Raw genomic sequence first — 19,608 nt, forward strand, 5'->3', positions numbered from 1 at the left:
AGAGTTCGAGGAGCACCTCCAAGAAGTTCTGCACCGCGCCGACGCGCTCCGGTCCGAACAGGACCGCGAACGGTTGCGCACCGTGTTAATGAAATACACACCGTCTTTTGCCAAGGACTCCTTGGATTGCGGGTTGACGGCACTACATGTAGTCCGCATCCCGACTCAGCCCGGCGCTCCTCCTACTTTCGTGCGCCAGTGCAAGATTCCGATAGCTTCTTACGAACCAGTACAGAAGACTATCGACGCCATGCTGGAAAAGGGCATCATTCGCCCCTGTAACAGCACCTATTCGGCTCCATTGTGGCCAGTCTTGAAGCCAAACGGTACATGGAGACCAACCATTGACTATCGCAAACTGAACCAACAGGTTCCTCTTTCGCGATGGCCCATGACACAACTTGAACAGGAACTTCCCAAGGTTCGAGATGCCAAATTCTTCACCACCATCGATGTGGCTTCGGGGTTCTGGACGATCCCAGTAGATCCCAGGGATCAATACAAGTTGGCATTCACCTTTGGCAACAAACAGTACACTTTCAACCGGTGTCCATTCGGCTACGCCAACTCGCCAGCCGAATTTAACATCTTCCTCAACAAGGCGTGCCCTGACGCCGCCGCCAGGGGCAACCTCATTTATGTCGATGACATTATGATGAGGAGCTCCTCTTTTGATGACCATTTGATGGAAATCGACCACGTTCTTGGACAGCTGTCTTCTGCAGGTGCCAAACTGTCCCTCCTGAAAGGTCAGTGGTGTCGCACGAAGGTCAACTACGTGGGGATCTTGGTTGGGCCGAACGGGATTGAACCACAATCCAGCCGTATTCAAGGCCTTCTTGACATCAAAACCCCCACCGATGTGTCAAAATTGCGCAGCTTCCATGGCGTGTGCAACTATTCGCGCCAGTTCATTGAACACTTTGCTGACATAGCACGCCCTCTTACTAACCTGCTGAAGAAAGACACGCCCTTCGATTGGGGTGACGAACAAAGCAACGCGATGAATATGCTAAAACAAAAGCTGGGCTCCGCCCCCTGTCTTGCGTACCCCGATAGCAATAAGGAATTTTTCTTGGAAGCAGAATTCTCCAACCATTGTTTGAGTGCGGGTCTATACCAAATGTACGACCAGGATAAACGCGTCGTGGCGTACGCCAGTAAAACGTTGAACGGCCCCGAGTTGAAATACTCCGACTGCGAAAAAGCCCTGCTTTCCACAGTATGGGCAATCAAACATTTCTCAAACTACATTGGATGCCAAAAAGTAACGATTGATACTAACCATCATCCGGTTACTTTTCTTAACAACCAACGCATTCGAGACGGCGTTGTAACGAACGCGCGCATTGCCGGCTGGCTTATGGCGTTACAAAGTTACGATGTTCGAGTCCGGTACACGAAAAACGCAAAGTTACCACTGGGTACCGATCTAGCAATTTGCCAGAACTGTGTGTCAACTTCCCCGACCCCGCCGACAGACGTCGCCGTGGCACCGATGCCGGAATTCACGCGTCACCGCTATTTTGAGGAACATGTCTGCAAAGACATGCCTACAGTTTACGTGGATGGCTGCTCTTACCACCACCAAACCCAGCTGCAGGCTGGGGTGGGCATCGCTTGGGTCGACGATAGAGGTGTGCAAAATTTCCGATTCTTAGATTATTCACGATTCGGCCGTGGAACAATCGAGAACGATTCACAAAAGTCCAAATTCCGATTATATAAATATGCCAAGGGAACCGAAACTAAAAGTGGACCGGAGCGGAAAGTCCGCGGAACTGAAACGCAGTAGCGCGCGCGGTCTTCGGGACGCTTTTTGGGACGGACCGAGAGTACACATCCACAACTCACGCCTCGACATTCAAAACAACAACAAGCATGGCTGAGCTGACCAACCCACCTCTTCGTCAGATCAGACCTGCTCCGAAAAGGCAAACAACTTGAGGCGGAAGTATCAGCTAGCTGGCTGCAGTGCGTCGGTTAGCGTTCTACAGGGCGCCGCGCAGTGATATGAACGAACGAACAGAAAAGTAGTGGCTGGCGGTAATGGCGTCTGACTTTATTCAGAAAAGAGTATTGTGGTGGAAATGTATCACGCTTTTGAAAACAAATAGTTTTTAGAAGAAAAAGGCTTTATTTCCGAGACCCCAGCCAGCTTGCTGGACTATTTTCCTCTCGTCCAACGTCGAACATGAACGCGTGTCACCGAACGCTGTCAGAAAGAAGTCAGTACTGATCGCACACACGGGAGGTGAGGATCAAATTGAGATTCATGTTAAAAAAGCCGAACGATCCCTTTAATGTTTACACGTTCATGTTTACACAAGTTAAAAAGCAGAAAAGCACTTGAGGGTGTTTTTTTTTGTACCTCTGAGAAACTTTAATGTTTACATGTTCATCTTTACACAACTTAAAAAGCAGGAAAGCACTTTTTTTTTTTTTTTTTGGCATTTGTATTGAAGTAGTAGTTCACATTGTCTTTCATTTATATCTCAGTGCACTTTTGAGTGGATAAAAATAATATATTTTTGCTCAATGCTATGTTTTATTCTGTTGAAGACTGAATATACTTAAAAGCTGTTGTTACAGAATGAGGACTTGAGTATTTTATTTACTGTTTTGAACTGTTAACTTGATACTGAAATAGTAGTTTATTTAGGCCTGAGAGGACTTTTGTACTATTTTTGTAACTAATGTACGAAACATTAAAAGCACCAAAATACATTGTTTTTTTTCTGCTGCCTGGGGGGAAATCAATAATCGTTTTATAATCGAATCGTAGCCTCTGAATCGTAATCGCAATCGAATCGTGAGGTGCCCCAAGATTCCCACCTCTAGTCGACGACACACCGTGCAAACCACTGCAATTCCAATTGGGCCCCCACTCTTCTCAATATGCGGAAATCGCTGGCATCCTGATTACACTCAAATTGGCAGTTGAACACGGTGTCACGGTGCTGGTTATCTGCACTGACTCAAACTATGCCCGCCTCGCCTTCACCTGCCATCTACCGGTGTGGCGTCGAAATGGTTTCCTTACGTCAGCGAAGAAACCCGTTAAACACCGCGACCTCATCTTGACATGCGACCATTTGGTTTCCTCCAATGATATGCATGTCTATTGGAAAAAGGTCCGGGGACACTCAAAAGTCCCAGGACCTGACAAACATTTTAACGACCTAACGGACACGTTAGCCAAACAAGGGGCCCTCAACGGGACTCCTTGGACATTTGATACAGCTTGGCTGCCCACCCAGCCCACCCTGGAGGTCCACGTTCTCACGCGCCGCCGCGCTGCGGCCGCCGCTGAGTCTCGCGCCGCCCCCACACAAACCCCTACGGGGCCCGTGGCGTGCGTACCGCCCGTCCGAACCTCCGACTTGGTCGCCCAACAAGCCGGCGACCCCGCGCTTTTCAAAATAATTCAGCACCTTTCTGATCCTGTCGCCAACCCCGTGTCGCCTGACGCGTTGAATGACGACAGCGACTTCAGAGACTTGCTCTCCGTGCGGCAAAGGCTGCGTCTCGTTAAGGGCCTTCTGGTTTATGACTCCGGGTCTCCTCCGGGTTGGTGGTTCCACGGAGCCAAAGGGGGGTCTTGCTAACATACGCCCACGACGCACCTTATGCAGGCCACCGCGGATTCAAGGCCACTGTCACCGCACTACAACAGGTGGCATACTGGCCGCGCATGCATAATGATGTAGCAACCTACATCAAAGGATGCCTGGTTTGCTGCCAGTTTCAGCCAGCAAACCCAAGTCACCGAGCACCACTCCAACAGAAAGGAGTCAACTTCCCATGGTCTGATCTGCAAATTGATTGGGTGGGACCACTGGTCAGATCTCTGAGAGGGAACAAATACTTTCTTACAGTAGTCTGCGCGTTCACCAAGTGGGTAGAATGCCTGCCTGCTCCAAACGACACCGCACACACCACTGCATGCCTGCTGATGAACCACGTGTTCTCCCGCTTTGGGTTGCCCTCACGGGTTAACTCAGACAGGGGAACCCACTTCACAGCCGAGGTAATGCAACAACTTTGGCAAATGCTCGGAATCAAGGCCCAGTTGCATATTAGCCATCACCCGCAGTCATCAGGACAGGTGGAGCGGACTAATCGCACCGTGGTAAATTTGCTGAAAAAGTTTGTTGTTTCCAACCATCGGGACTGGGACACCCGACTCCCACTGATCCTCATGGCGATTCGAGCCACCCCTCACGAATCCACAGGGGTGGCCCCCTTTGAAATGATGACCGGACGGCGAATGACGCTCCCCCTGCACCTGATGTACCAGCCAGGAGAAATAAACCTAGCCACGGCATACACGGCCTCCCAGTACGTGGAGGACTTGCAAGCCCACCTCCGGGCCACGTTTGCATTCGCTCAACAACGGCTTAAGCAAAGTGCAGAAGGTCAGAAAACCTACTACGATAGGAAAGCCTCACGAACCGAGTTCGAAATAGGTGATCGAGTATGGTACTACTTGTTCGCGCAACCAAATGCTAATACTCCGCGTGCCCAGAGGGGCATCGCCCGGAAATTTCTTCCCCGGTGGTCAGGACCATACGAAATCGTCGACAAACTGTCACCCGTCGCCTATCAAATTAGGATGAATAAAGGACGTCAGGGGGACCAACTGAGGTGGGTCCACCGAAATCAGATCAAAAGTCACTGCGGTTTTGAACGTCTGAGAACGCGATCGAGCGAGTCTCAGGACCAGCATACGCGTGAAACTGACAAAGGGGGGTCACCAGCTGACTCCGAGTCAGCGACCCAACCGACACCCTCGACAGACGCGCCAAACTCCGTCGACCGACCTAGCTGACTACGATGTCTGGAAGTATTAGGCGTGCAAAAGGGGGGTCAACACCCCGCTGCACCTACCGAACCCCTAAGTGATACCATACTGAGCGACGCTGATCCGCTTGTCTTTGTTGGTTGCTCGAGGATGGTGTGATATGATGACGACCCTGATGTTGTGCATGACTGCTGTGGTGAGTTGGCCAGAAACGGTTGAACCCGGACTTGCAGCGGAAATTGCCTTGATTGAATAACCAGGATTGCTTACGAATGATTGCGAGAAGTTAGCATACTGTGTTTTTCCACTTATTTGCAGACGCTTGGTGCAACACTTAAGGATACAGTCCTAGCTGTAACACCGATAGCATCATGCAGAACTAGACTAGACAACTATAAAACGATTTGCAACTTTAATTCAAAAGATTATGTACACTCAAGGTGTTATAATACTTATGAATGGTATGCTGCGTGAAATCAGTTTTTGCTAGCTACAAAAAGCTCCCCCGTACTTAAGGCCTTCAAAACCAGGTCAGAGTACTCTTTTTAAAGCGTTAGTGAGTCTAGCTAATCTAACTAAGCCCCTTTGCCTTCCTTCCCTTAGTCTAGCGCGACTGCCGAGGATACTCAGATTTTTTTTTTTCCTATCATTTCTTTTTCTCCCCTTCTCCCTTTTTTTTCCCTTTTCCTTCAGTTATTCTTGGATAGCGCACGACTTTTGGGTGTTTAATTACGCTATAGGAAGATGCGATAGCTAAGTACCTAGCAACGATAGTGTCGCGCTAACCGACCTAAGACTTTTTTTCGACGAACACCCCCAGGGGTGGAGATTTGCACCGACACGCAGGTGCCTGAGACAACCTCCCCATCTTTATAAGAGAGCTATGGCCTGAGTATAGTCCCGGGTTTTTGAGTTTTAGAAGGCGAAAGCCTCTTCTTCGTTCTCTCTCTTTTCTTTAATTTGCTGTTCGTTTTTCCCTAGTTACTCATAATATGATACTAGCCTTATAGCCTTAGGAAAGTTTTTCCTTTTCTTTTGTTTGGAATTTCGCGTCTTGCGTCTTTCCCAGGCCCGCGCCTGTTTTGGGACCCGAGTCCCTCAGTCAGCTGACACAGCACCAAGTTCGACACACACTGTTAACTGAATACACATAGAGACACCTTGAAAACACACAGACATACCCTGCATACACATAACCAGGCAGAGGTTAGAGAAAAGTTGCACCAGTGGTATGTCTTGAGTGTTGCAGCAGAACGTGAGTGGGACTCCGGCCGTCTGACCGTGGCCTGGACCCTGGCCACGCATCATCTGGACCCGTCAACCTGGACATCCTGAAGATTCATCCCGCTTGACGAAGGGGGGTCTGTAACAACTATTGCCTAAGTTCCACTCTACCCTCTAATTTTTTTTTTAAGTTTGCTTCTCCTAAAGCAAATTCTCTGCAGTGCATGAATATTCCACTGCCCAGACAGGATCCAAGCCTGGTCAGCTCCACAGGTGGTCACCCAGCCACCAACAAAACTCTTTTGAAGCCGCTGACCAGGTGACAAAGGAATTTATGCGTCTGCCGAAGGAGTGTATTCAAGCAGTCTTCTCGGAGCCCGAACAAATGGCTCCAATGGTTTGGAATACACAAATGACCGATCAAAGGAATGTTCATGACTTCTTATCAATCACAAAAGGATGTTCTGGCGCCTCGCCCTTCCCGGAACGTCTAGATGGAGCAACAACACCTCCAAGTGGTGAAACTTGGAACTATCCTTAGTGACAATTCACATAAGTAACCGCATTTTACACATTTATACCATGATAATTCTTGACAGACAACTGAACTACGAATGATTCATGTTATATCTTTGTGTGTATGAACATCCTATTTCATTTGTACTCCATAAAGAATGAAAGGTAATCAATATCTCTCAGTTCAGTCAGATTAGACAAGTAGAAGTTACCTCACAAGTTAGTTTATGATGCATTAATTACGATGTGTGTTAAACGGGTTGTGTGGGAAAACTGATTTGCCAGACTGACCAAATTTAATGCCAAATTATTAATCTCTTTAATAATTTTCCTCTTAAAGTCTGCCCGAGCGAACAGAAGGGTGTGCCATCACCTGCTGAAGCCCCACCCAGAGACTTTAAAAGGACGAGCAGACGCTCTGCTCATTCTCTTGCTTCTTCTTCCTGCTCTCCCGCGTCTTCCAAAAACTCTGTTGCAGGACCTGCAAGTGGTCCAGCCTGCTCGAACTCTTTGTTCCAAGAAACTTGCCAACCACGTGGCCCTTTTCTTTTCTGGCAGGATCCGTTAACGAGAGCGGATCCTCGCTCCACGCCACGCCAAAGCAGGTGCAAACTGCAACGCTGACTAAAGACTCTTTTGTTTTTTTTTGTTTGTTTTTTTCACCATCGGTGCTTGCCCGCCCGACTCCGCGGCCCCCGGCGTAAACTTGCAACGTAGCGCCGGGCTCCAGGTTGTGCACCTAAGCCGCGCACCTCACGTGCTATTCGGTGGCGCTCCGCCGCAGTGCCAACGCACCTCCAACGGCTGGCCTTCCCCGTACGCAGGCGCGTACTGACCGAGCTGCAACACCTGAACTCGGACAGCTGCCCAGCAAACCAACCATGGCGAGAATCAACCTCGCCGGATCGCCGACCAATCAAGGCACGAGCCGCGCAACTACGCCAGGCCCGCGAGCGGCTTTCCCGTGCTCACCTGTGGAATAAACTTTTTTTTTTTATTTTATTTTCTTGCCTTTTTGGAACGAACATTGACTATTTTTCCCCCTTCTTTTTGAAGACCTTTCTGCTCGTTCGACGCAACTCCCATTCTCGTAAGTGCGCTTGATTCCTAGCTCGGCGTATCCACTGCGTGCAACTTACGTTTGAAACATATCACAGATCTGGCAGGTCAAATTTCTCTTTTCCCTTGTTTCCTCATTCATTTGCATTCCTTCCTTATTTTCATTCGCTTTATTTTGTTTCTTTTCTTCTGACGGTAGAATAGTTAGATAGGCAGTACTTTGATTCTGTAGTGTAGCAATCGTGAATAAATGCATGTTTTATGAACTGTATTCCGCCTAAGTCATCTGTGTTTCCGAGTGGATTATTATTCTTTTGTTAGTACAACGAACCACTGAATATCGAGTGTGGCGACTTTAGATTATCAATGACTGATGAAAGAAGGATTTTGGTCGTTGTTTGCTCCTGGTAACCCAAAGCAAAAACAACGTGGTGCCCCAGAGGTTATCGAGGTAAATACAATTTACCTCTGTAACGTCCAGATTATTAATTCGTCCAAAAGACGACCCAATTATCGCTACAGAGGCTATCACAAATAAATAAAACTAAATAAAAAAATATGTATGTTAGGATAGGTCTGATGCAAGTGAACATTTTGAGTGGTGGAAAGTAAAAGAATATTCATAAATGACTTAGTTATCACACTTAGAATGAGTTTACAATTTTTCTAAAAATACCGTAAGTGGGGTATTTTTTTTTCATGCCTCAAGGGCTAGGTGGCGCTGCATATATAACTGAATGTTGTCATAGAGATAGCTTCAGGCCTTGACTATGAACATACATGTTAAGTCTGGGATTTTTTTGGAGCATGTACCGGGGAGTTATTAAGCATATCCTTTTTCAGTGCGAAACACAAATTTTGATGCCCCGCCCTCATCATATAGTATTTAGAAAAGTCAAAATTTTTTCCCCCTGTCGTTGGCTCAGTTCTTGACATGGTCCAGGTCAAGTCTGAAGTCAGTCGGATGAAACGTGTAGGAGAAGTGGGCAAAAGTATGCCCCCTGTAAATGTGCTAAAATCGTAAAATATGGGACATTCAAAAATTCGTAGCTCACTTCCTGTTCATTTTAGTATATGGGTTCAACAGACTTTTTTGTAGGTCTTGGGCTCCCTTATACACCTAAAAATTTCCAAAGATCTTGCTTAAACGTACAAGCGGGGCTGCTTTGTTAAAAATTTCTAGGGGGCGCTATTGAGTCATTTTTGGAAAAATAGCACATTGTACGATAAAATATTGCTCATTTTACCAGGCCAGATGTGTGCGCCAAGTTTCATGAGTTTCTGTGCATGTTTAGACCCTCAAAACCGGCGTTGTTTTCTTGGCGAACAGCGCTTAGCCACGCCCACAGCGATTCACGAAAACTCACAAACTTCATGTTGTGACATCATGAAGGTGGAAACCCTCATCTGAGCAAATATGAGGTAGGTCCAGTCAACGTGGTTGGAAAAAAACGAAGAAAAATCCTAAGAAAAAAATCGCCAGTAGGTGGCGCTATCAGTAAGATGAAATATAAGTTTGTAGATGAGTTAAAGGCTGGACTGTCATCAATTGTGTGAAATTTTGAGAAGATAGGATCATCTGGGTCAAGTTAATGCAGCTTTTATTGTCACGAAAAATCTTCAGACTTTGCGGCACCGTAACGGCCACGCCCTTTGGCGAAAAGTTACAATATTCGGTGTGGGGCATGATCAACATGTTAAGACTTTTCTGACCAATTTTTAATTGGATCCCTTCAACGAGCTTGGCACAGTAGCTAAAAACGTAAAGTATGACATTTATTGTCACCACTAGGTGGTGCTACATATAGAACAGAATTTTATCATATAGATGTTTTCAGGCTGTGAGTATTAAGTTGCATGAGAAGTTTGAGATTTTTTGGAGCTTGCACATGGGAGTTATTCAGCATTTTGTCTTTCTGGACAAATGAAATTTTAAAGGCAATTTTTGATGCCCCGCCCCCGTCATATAGTATTTCAAAAAGTCAAGATATTTTGCCCAGTTGTTGTCTCAGGTCTTGAGATGATACATGCCAAGTTTGAAGTCAATCGGATTAAAACTGTTTGCAAAGGGGGGAAAAGTATGACCACAGTGAATGTGCCAAAATGGGCCAAAATTGGACATTCAAAAATTCATAGCTCACTTCCTGTACATTTTAGGAAATGGCTTCCACTGACTTTTTTGTGCGTCTCGGGGTGCTACACGTGCCTGCCAATTTTTCGTAGCTCTAGGTCAAACGGGCCGGGATTGGTTTTTATTTTTCTACGCTAGGGGGCGCTATAGAGTTGCGTTGTTATGACAACAACATAATATCAAATTTTTCGCCGGGCCCGAAGAGATTGCAAAGTTTGGTGAGTTTTCGTAAATGTTTAGGTCCTCAAAAATGCGATCGTTTGCGGAGAATAAAGAAGAAGAAGAAGAAGAAGAAGAAGCGGAATAATAATAATAATTCTTACAAAAACAAGAGGGACCTCGCAGCGGTCGCTGCTCGGGCCCTAATTACAAACAACAAAATAACAACCCACCCATTCCCAGCTATATGGGCTTTCCCCTGTGGAGTACTGCTTCCAACCGCTGACATCAACAGATCCATGGATCTACTCTATTAGCAATATTAAATCAATCCACTGTTCTCATGCTACACAATTTATCCACATATCCTTTATAAAATATTGTTCGCCCCTTTTAAACCTAATAAGCCTAATCTTACATCAATCCACAGCATTATCTTATGATTTTGTACCATATAAACCTTTTTTTTTAAGTTACTCAAAATAACAATATATACTATCAACAACAAAACCCATCCATTAGTAAACCTGTTTCTTCTGATACAAAAATCTTAGCCAATGTTTTTTTTTTTTTTAACCCAAAATACCAATAATATACATTGTCAACAAACTCAAAATATCACTAATATGTATTATCAACAACAAAACCCATCTACTAGTAAACCTGAACATATTGAGGCATTCCTTAATAGCTTAAATATACCTCAGTTATCTACTGAACATAAAGATACTCTAGATGCCCTGCTTACTATAGATGAGTTGTATCGTGCTTTAGACAGTATGCCTAATGGCAGAGCACCTGGTCCAGACGGTTATCCGGCTATATTTTTTAAACACTTCTGGTTAATGTTTGCTCCATTATTTTTAAGAGTAGTAACTGAGATTAAAACTAATGGTGATATACGTCAACATGTGAATATAGAAGCAATTAAACTTTTATTAAAGCCAGAAAAAGACCCCACCCTCCCATCAAGTTAGCGACCGATATCACTAATTAACACCGATATTAAAATTATCGCCAAGGGCTTGGCATCTAGACTAGAGACAGTAATCTCGACAATTATTCATAGCGATCAAACAGGTTTTATTAAAGGTCGTCATTCTACTAATAATATTAGGAGGCTCTTTAACTTGATTAGTATGTCACAGTGGCATGACAAAAAGGCAGTTGTTATTTTTGCTGGATGCAGAAAAAGCCTTCGATAAAGTTAACTGGTCCTTCCTCTTTGCTGTCTTAAATAAATTTGGCTTCGGGGAGTCATTCATTCAATGGGTCTCAGTATTATATGATTCTCCTAAAGCTACAGTTACTACCAATGGGATTACATCAGTAAGTAGTTTTACTCTACAAAGAGGCACAAGACAAGGGTGCCCAATGTCTCCTTTATTATTTGCTATATTTATTGAGCCGCTTGCATTAGCTATACGTCAGGATAGACAGATCCAAGGAATCCACTCCGGGACAATAGAACATAAAATTAATCTATATGCCGATAATATATTACTCTATTTAGAAGAACCTGCTTGGGAGTTGGAGATCACGGCTGGATGAAGCCAACAGCACCACATCATCTGCAAAGAGCAGAGATGCGATGCTGAGGCCACCAAACCGGACCCCCTCAACGCCTCGGCTGCGCCTAGAAATTCTGTCCATAAAAGTTATGAACAGAATCGGTGACAAAGGGCAACCTTGGCGGAGTCCAACCCTCACTGGAAACGAATCCGACTTACTGCCGGCAATGCGGACCAAACTCTGACAACGGTCGTACAGGGACCGAACAGCCCGTATCAGGGGGCCCGGTACCCCGTACTCCCGAAGCACCCCCCACAGGACTCCCCGAGGGACACGGTCGAACGCCTTCTCCAAATCCACAAAACACATGTGGACTGGTTGTGCAAACTCCCACGCACCCTCAAGGATCCTGCTGAGGGTGTAGAGCTGGTCCACTGTTCCACGGCCAGGACGAAAACCACACTGCTCCTGCTGGATCCGAGATTTGACTTCCCGACGGACCCTCCTCTCCAGCACCCCTGAATAGACCTTACCAGGGAGGCTGAGGAGTGTGATCCCTCTGTAGTTGGAGCACATCCTCTGGTCCCCCTTCTTAAAAAGGGGGACCACCACCCCAGTCTGCCAATCCAGAGGCACTGTCCCCGATGCCCACGCGATGTTGTAGAGGCGTGTCAACCATGACAGCCCCACAACATCCAGAGTCTTTAGGAACTCCGGGCGGATCTCATCCACCCCCGGGGCCCTGCCACCGAGGAGCTTTCCAACCACCTCAGTGACTTCGACCCCAGAGATAGGAGAGCCCACCTCAGAGACCCCAGACTCTGCTTCCTCAAAGGAAGACGTGTCGGTGGAATTGAGGAGGTCTTCGAAGTATTCTCCCCACCGATTCACGATGTCCCGAGTCGAGGTCAGCAGCACCCCATCGCCACTATACACAGTGTTAATGGTGCACTGCTTTCCTCTCCTGAGACGCCGGATGGTGGACCAGAATTTCCTCAAAGCCGTGCGGAAGTCGTTTTCCATGGCCTCACCGAACTCCTCCCATGTCCGAGTTTTTGCCTCAGCAACCGCCGCTTGGCCAGCCGGTACCTGTCAGCTGCCTCCGGAGTCCCACAGGCCAAAAAGGCCCGATAGGACTCCTTCTTCAGCTTGACGGCATCCCTTACCGCTGGTGTCCACCAGCGGGTTCGAGGATTGCCGCCGCGACAGGCACCGACCACCTTACGGCCACAGTTCCGATCGGCCGCCTCAACAATGGAGGCGCGGAACATAGCCCATTCGGAATCAATGTCCCCCGCCTCCCCCGGGACAAGGGAGAAGTTCTGCCAGAGGTGGGCGTTGAAACTCTTTCTGACAGGGGATTCCGCCAGACGTTCCCAGCAAACCCTCACAATACGTTTGGGTCTGCCAGGTCGGACCGGCATCTTCCCCCACCATCGGAGCCAACACACCACCAGGTAGTGATCAGTTGACAGCTCCGCCCCTCTCTTGAGTGTCCAAAACATGCGGCCGCAAATCCGATGACACGACTACAAAGTCGATCATCGAACTGCGGCCTAGGGTGTCCTGGTGCCAAGTGCCAAATATAATAAAGTATTAAGGCTTAATGTTCCATTAATATAACATTCCTCCATGCTTAAGGTGTGAAAGCTAAGACGTTTTGGTGAATATTTTTCCATCAAAAATGGATATTAAAAAATCGTTTTGGCCGCCTATTGAATTGATTCAAAAATTGTGCGATGTAATATCGCAATATATTGCCGAATCGATTTTTTTTTAACACCCCTAATTTTTATTATTATTATTATTATTATTAATTCAATCTCTGGTGTAATAACCTTATTTATTGATTGATTGGATTATTTTTTATTTTATTATCTGTTGTTATTACTGCTGGACATGTAAATTTCCCAGAGGGAGCCTTCCAAAAGGGATCAATAAAGTCAAGTCTAAGTCTTAGTCTAAGCCGTGACTATTAAGTTAAATGTGAAGTTTGGGATTTTTTTTGGCGCTTGTACGAAAAAGAAGGTGCTACGGATGAGGCACGGGTGCCGTAAAGTTGAATCATCATAGGTCGCATACGGCATTACTCAAGGACACCCTGTATTATGTCCTGGTTTAATGTGCAATGGCTTTTGTTTAGGAGTGCCACAACTTTGATAAATTGGCTAACATTTTCTATTTTCTAACATTCTTGTATACAGTACATTACATATTTCCCATAGGGTGATGATATTTTTAGATTTTGGTATGAGTTTCTAACTTTCACAATGTTCACAGAATTTCTTTCAGCCTGTAGATGTTTTCTCTCCTCTTGGTTGATCAGTGGCTTTGTTTGGATAACATAAGTCCACAGATGCAGTGACTAGGACACACGTTAGTGTTGATCAATCAAGTTCTGAATGCTTCAGCTAATAATTGATGATTCTTTTTGCAATTTACATGCACACACTGACACATGCAAATGCAAGTGTACACATGCAATAAGCCATCAGATACTTATAGTGTCTGGTGGATTGATGATGATAGACAAGCTGATCCACAGACCTAAAAACAACAAACAAACAAAAAAATAAAAAGCTCGGCGCCACATTGTATTGACATAGCCGCCTGAATGCCTGATTAGACTCTCCAGAGCCTCCTTTGTTGCTTGCATCCACACAGTCTCACACATTGCACTCCATTAGGCAAACACAATGTACCATGCAAGATAGCCTCCGCTTAAGTAGCACTATCCTTTAATCGAGCCACAGAGGTGTGTTTGAGCCAGACACCCTGGCTGGTCCTTAAACAGACTCAGAGGAACAAATGCCCACATTGAGTGAATATACATTCCCTGGTGAACATACAGTAAATTACAAGCCTTGTACATCTTCCTGCCTCCGAACACTTTCAATATGGGAGATGAGAATTTCAGGAAAGCAAGATTGTTGTTGTTTTGTTTTGTTTTCTAACTGATGACTAACTTCATCATTTCTGTTTATTGTCTGTATCGTCCTTTAGACTCTAAAGACAGGTCTCACCATGGTTGGAAAGGTTGTTACCCAGTTGACTGGTACTCTGCCAGCAAGTACTTCAGATGAAGAAGGGTCCCCTCACAATATGAGTCGTCGTAGCCTCCATAACGCCGGTGTGATAACCATCATCGACATAGATAGTGTTGCAGGACAGGTCCGTCCATTTTTCTTTTGCTTGTGGAGAAATGACTGATTCAATTCCTGTTTTTACAAATATTGCCTCAAAACTATGATTTTTCTGATTTTTTTTTTTTAACAAGATGTCCAAATAAATAAATAAATATATATATATATATATATATATATATATATATATATATATATATATATATATATATATTAGAGGTGTCAAAATTAGTGCATTGTTTGAGTTAATTTAAAGTTCCTTCAATACCACTAATTTTTTTTAACGCACAATTAATGAGCGCCCCTTACTTGGAAAGTAACAATTCCACTCGCAATTCAGCAAACATATCCAGTCAAAATTTAGCAGTAATGCATTTATTAATAATGCATATATTTGTGGAGACTGGGGTCAAGTTGTAAAAAATGTGCAGAATTTCATAAATTACTTCATGTTAAAGATTAGATTGCTCTTATTATGAAAAGATAATTTCACTGAACTGTCACCATTATCTTAAAAAAATGCAATTATGCCATCTAGTGGCAGAAAAATGACCAACACAAATCAATATCACACTTTTTTTTTTTCCAGTACATCTTTTTAATTTTAACTCAATTTTATGAATGAATGAAATTGCTGTATCAACGGCAAAAAGATTAGCAGCCATATTTCTATTATTTATTTATTTTCCCGTTTTTTAATGAGTATGATAACTTTAAAAAAAAATGTTTACTTGTTCAATTATAACAGAACTAAAAGTTGCGATTAATCGTGAGTTAACTATTGAAGTCATGCAATTAATTACGATTAAAAATGTAAAAAATTGTAATCGCCTGACACCCCTAATATATATACATATGTATATATATATATATATATATATATATATATATATATATATATATATATATATATATATATATATATATATTAGGGGTGTGCTCAAAAAATCGATACGGCAATATATCGTTGCGGGCCTCATGACAATACATGTATCGATACGCAGGCGTCAGAATCGATATTGCTCATTAACTTTAAATAGGCAGTTAACGTTTGCCTTTGCAGCTTGCATTGTACCTAAAAAAGTAAAAACCAGCAGCGTCTTTGAAGTTAATTGCCTTCAATTAATGTAAAAATAGCTCACCAGTGATTGGACACCGTGTCTTGCTAAGAAAAATGAAAGCAAGGAAGAATATCAACATTTATTTACTTATAAACTTAACATGGCACGGGTCTTAATGTACCAATTTTCATATATTTTGTTTAAAAACAAAATAGAATGTTACATGAAAAAAAATGCTGTTTTTATTTCCCCAAATATTTCAAATAACCACATTTTAGACCTATAATTTCAATACTTTTGATATTTTTGCTCATATCGGCTTATGCCTATTAATAAATGTTCCCGGTGTGTCTGTGAAAGCTGATCCTTGCTCTGCAGTGCGTGCACATTTAGACCAGGCATGCTGTGGTAAACCAGAAGAGCTGCAAACAAAAATATTTTTGTCATATCGTTTAACATATGACTGTTATTATAAAATGCAAGAAAATTAATGTAATATATCGGGATACGTATCGCCTTGACGATCAAGTATTGGGATACATATGTATCGCGATACATATCGCATCGTGACCCCTGTATCGTGATACGTATCGTATCATGAAGTTGGAGGCAATACCCAGCCCTAATATATATATATATATATATATGTATATATATATATATATATATATATATATATATATATATATATATATATATATATATATATATATATATATATATATATAGGGCGGCACGGTGATCGAGTGGTTAGCACGTCCACCTCCCAGTTCTGAGGACTCCGGTTCGAGTCCAGGCTCCGGCCTTCCTGGGTGGAGTTTGCATGTTCTCCCCGTGTCCGCGCGGATCTTCTCCGGGTACTCCGGTCTCCTCCCACATTCCAAAGACATGCATGGCAGGTTAATTGGGCGCTCCGAATTGTCCCTAGGTGTGCGTGTGAGTGTCGCTGGTTGTTCGTCTCTGTGTGCCCTGCTGGCAACCAGTCCCCAGGGTGTCCCCTGCCCACTGCCCAGAGCCAGCTGAGATAGGTGCCAGCACCCCCCGTGACCCTTGTGAGGAATAAGCGGTCAAGAAAATGGATGTATATATATATATATATATATATATATATATATATATATATATATATATATATATATATACATATATATATATATATGTATAATTTTTTCCCCATCTCAAAAACCTGAGATTTCAACAGGGGTGTGCAGACTTATATCTATCCACAAGCAAAATCCTTAGAGATGGCAGGGTCAAACTCTATGGTAACATTTGTAGATGCATGCGTGTTGGTCTCTTTCTGGCATTTTGCAAGCACTGTTGTTTCTGCTTGCTGCAGGTCTTGGGGAGTGAGGACTCTGAAGCAGAGGGACTGGTGGCACATTTTCCAGCTCATGACAAACCCATATCCTGCATGCAATTCAATCCCAGTGGTAAGACACACCCACAATCATACAGTTTGTTTCTGATGAAGGAACTACCATGTCACATTGGAGGTCTAGTCCCATTTTTTTAACCAAGTCTGATCTGGTTAAAAAAAAAAAAAAACTGCATTGTTTTTGAACAGTCACCCATCCTCCTTGCTTTCCCAGCTGTTTGGGTTCTCCTACAGTGGTCTATGGTTAGTCTATGGTTCCCCTACACTTAGCCCGATAGTTCATCCAGTGCCCTTGCAGTCCTGTGTTACATTTGGCCTGGCTCTCCTGCGCTGGCACACCCTATCAATTCAAATGCGGCATTTTCAAAAAGTTACTGTACCGGTGATGGTTGCAATCCCGGGTAAAAATCCGGCGTTTGTCGGCCTTCTATCTCCTGAATGCAATGTCGTGGAGTGACGGGACTGTCCCTGGTCAGACCAAACCAGTAGGGTTAGAGAGATAAGGCTGTGCAAAGACCAAAAAATAAACAAACCAAAAAGCACGCTGAAAATAATAAATAAAATAAATAAAAAATCACGCGGCGGCACGGCGAAAGACTGGTTAGCACGTTCGACTCCCAGTTCTCAGGATTCGGGTTTGAGTCCAGGCTCCGGCCTTCCTGGGTGTGGAGTTTGCATGTTCTCCCCGTGCCTGCGTGGGTCTTCTCCGGTCTCCTCCCACATTCCAAAAAACATGCATGGCAGATTAATTGGGGGCTCCGAATTGTCCCTAGGTGTGCTTGTGAGTGTGGATGGTTGTTCGTCTCTGTGTGCCCTGCGATTGGCTGGCAACAAGTCCAGGGTGTCCCCTGCCTACTGCCCAAAGCCAGCTAAGATAGGCTCCAGCACCCCCCGCGACCCTTGTGAGGAATAAGCGGTCAAGAAATGGATGGATGGAAAAAATCACGCTGGAAACAGCGTGGCCGCAAAAGATGAACCCGCGATAAATGAGGGGACACTGTACGCTGAACTGAACTGAATTGAACTGGTCGCCAAACAAATTCAGGCCATATATCACCAAACAACCATTTTTTGTCGCTCAAAACTATCTGTGTGTATATGGAGTCATTGAAACATATCATGATCATATGGGGGCTACCAGAAATTGGTTAATGGTGACTCTATGAGAGGCAGGACTGTTTTTTGCCTCCAGTAAACACCGTGACGTTATCATGACGTAGGCCATGAAAGGGTCTATACGGGGGATCCTGGAGTTTCCTCTCAACAACTGTTGAAGGACAAAAGTTTCTTTTGTCATTCATTTGTTTTGACGTTATGATTCGGTTCCTCACTCTCTTTGCCAGGACAGTCATGCAAAAGGCGGTATTTAATCTCATGAGGGTTACCTGGTTAAATAATTTTGAAAAAGAAAATATAATCTTCTTCATCTTCGTCAGAAATAATGGATTGAGAAATTGAGTAACTCTTAAAATACTGTTTTTGTGTGCTCTTTAAGGCCAAGACATTTCATTGTTTTTAACTGAATGCGAACTTTGTCACTGAACTCGTCTCTCAGTCACAAGCTCAACATGCTAAGGAAAGAAGGGAAAACAACAAAGCAAAACAAAACAAAAATTGAAGGTTGAGTTGCAGACAAAGACAGGAGTCAAACACTGCCTAGAATTCTCAACACTTTGGCTGGGAACTATTATGTCAGAAACCCATGTGGCTTGTGTGTATTGGAGCCTCTACAGAGAGAGTATCACTGGAAGCCACTTCTGAGTCTGGCAGCTGGTGCTATGCAGTGATACGCGGATCTGTGGATCTATTCCTAGTGGTGTAATTAAAAGGGACGCTGAAGAAGTCTAGTGGCAAAATGCTCCCTTCAACAGCTGTATTGTGTGTGGTTGTTTTAGCACATCTCTTCATTCATCCTAAAGACGTAATTATTCTGTTTGATGCCAAGGTCAAAATACAGCCATGTTTTTATGTTTTTTTTATGTCAAACATTGTCTGCATTTTTAGCTTGTGAATCGATGGGTTTATTAGTTAAGTCTCGGGATAGGAATTGATAAGATTTTTACGATTCCGATACCATTTTCAGTTTCGCTTAATGATTTGATTTATCAATTCTTTTTTGGAAAAAGAGAATAAACAGGTAGATTACCATAATTAATTCTATCTGTAAAAAAAGATACGTGTTTAAAAGTAACATGACCTTACAAACCCAACAATAAGTTTTAAGAGGTCCACATTCCACTCTTCGATGGGGTGCCATGGGAAGACCCCCCAAAAGAAAAGAAATATTGGAAAATAAACAGCTACATTTAAAAAAAAAATAGAATAACATCTTCTTCTGAAGAAATTTACAAAATACGACCTAGATTATCTCGTGGCAATTACACAATAATGTCAAGTAACATTTCAACAGAGGTGGGCACATCCATGAGTTTTGAGCGTCTGTCATTCGGCAGTCATCCACAGTCAAGACACCCTTCCGTCATCATCAATCCGTTAATATATCAAGACGAACAACATTGTAATCGTCAATCGGTCATTCGTCATTCCCTTAGAGAAATGGGCGTCACCATGGCATCCGTCATTGATGGACTGACGGACCTTCCGTCAATATAGAGACGGAA

General features: G+C 43.9%; 1 protein-coding gene across 11 annotated transcripts in view; it reads left to right on the top strand.

Annotated features, from left to right (window-relative positions):
* The window catches only part of bcas3 (BCAS3 microtubule associated cell migration factor), a 1,025,650-nt gene that overhangs the window by 98,150 nt on the left and 907,892 nt on the right, over positions 1–19,608 (top strand). For all 11 annotated transcript variants that reach the window (XM_077541215.1, XM_077541214.1, XM_077541217.1 and 8 more), the window contains 2 exons: positions 14,409–14,576; positions 16,949–17,042. In XM_077541215.1, coding sequence (XP_077397341.1) covers positions 14,409–14,576; positions 16,949–17,042 — 262 coding nt within the window. The remainder of the gene's footprint in view (positions 1–14,408; positions 14,577–16,948; positions 17,043–19,608) is intronic.

This window comes from Festucalex cinctus, chromosome 13 (genome assembly GCF_051991245.1).
Source record: "Festucalex cinctus isolate MCC-2025b chromosome 13, RoL_Fcin_1.0, whole genome shotgun sequence".
Classification (NCBI taxonomy): domain Eukaryota; kingdom Metazoa; phylum Chordata; class Actinopteri; order Syngnathiformes; family Syngnathidae; genus Festucalex; species Festucalex cinctus.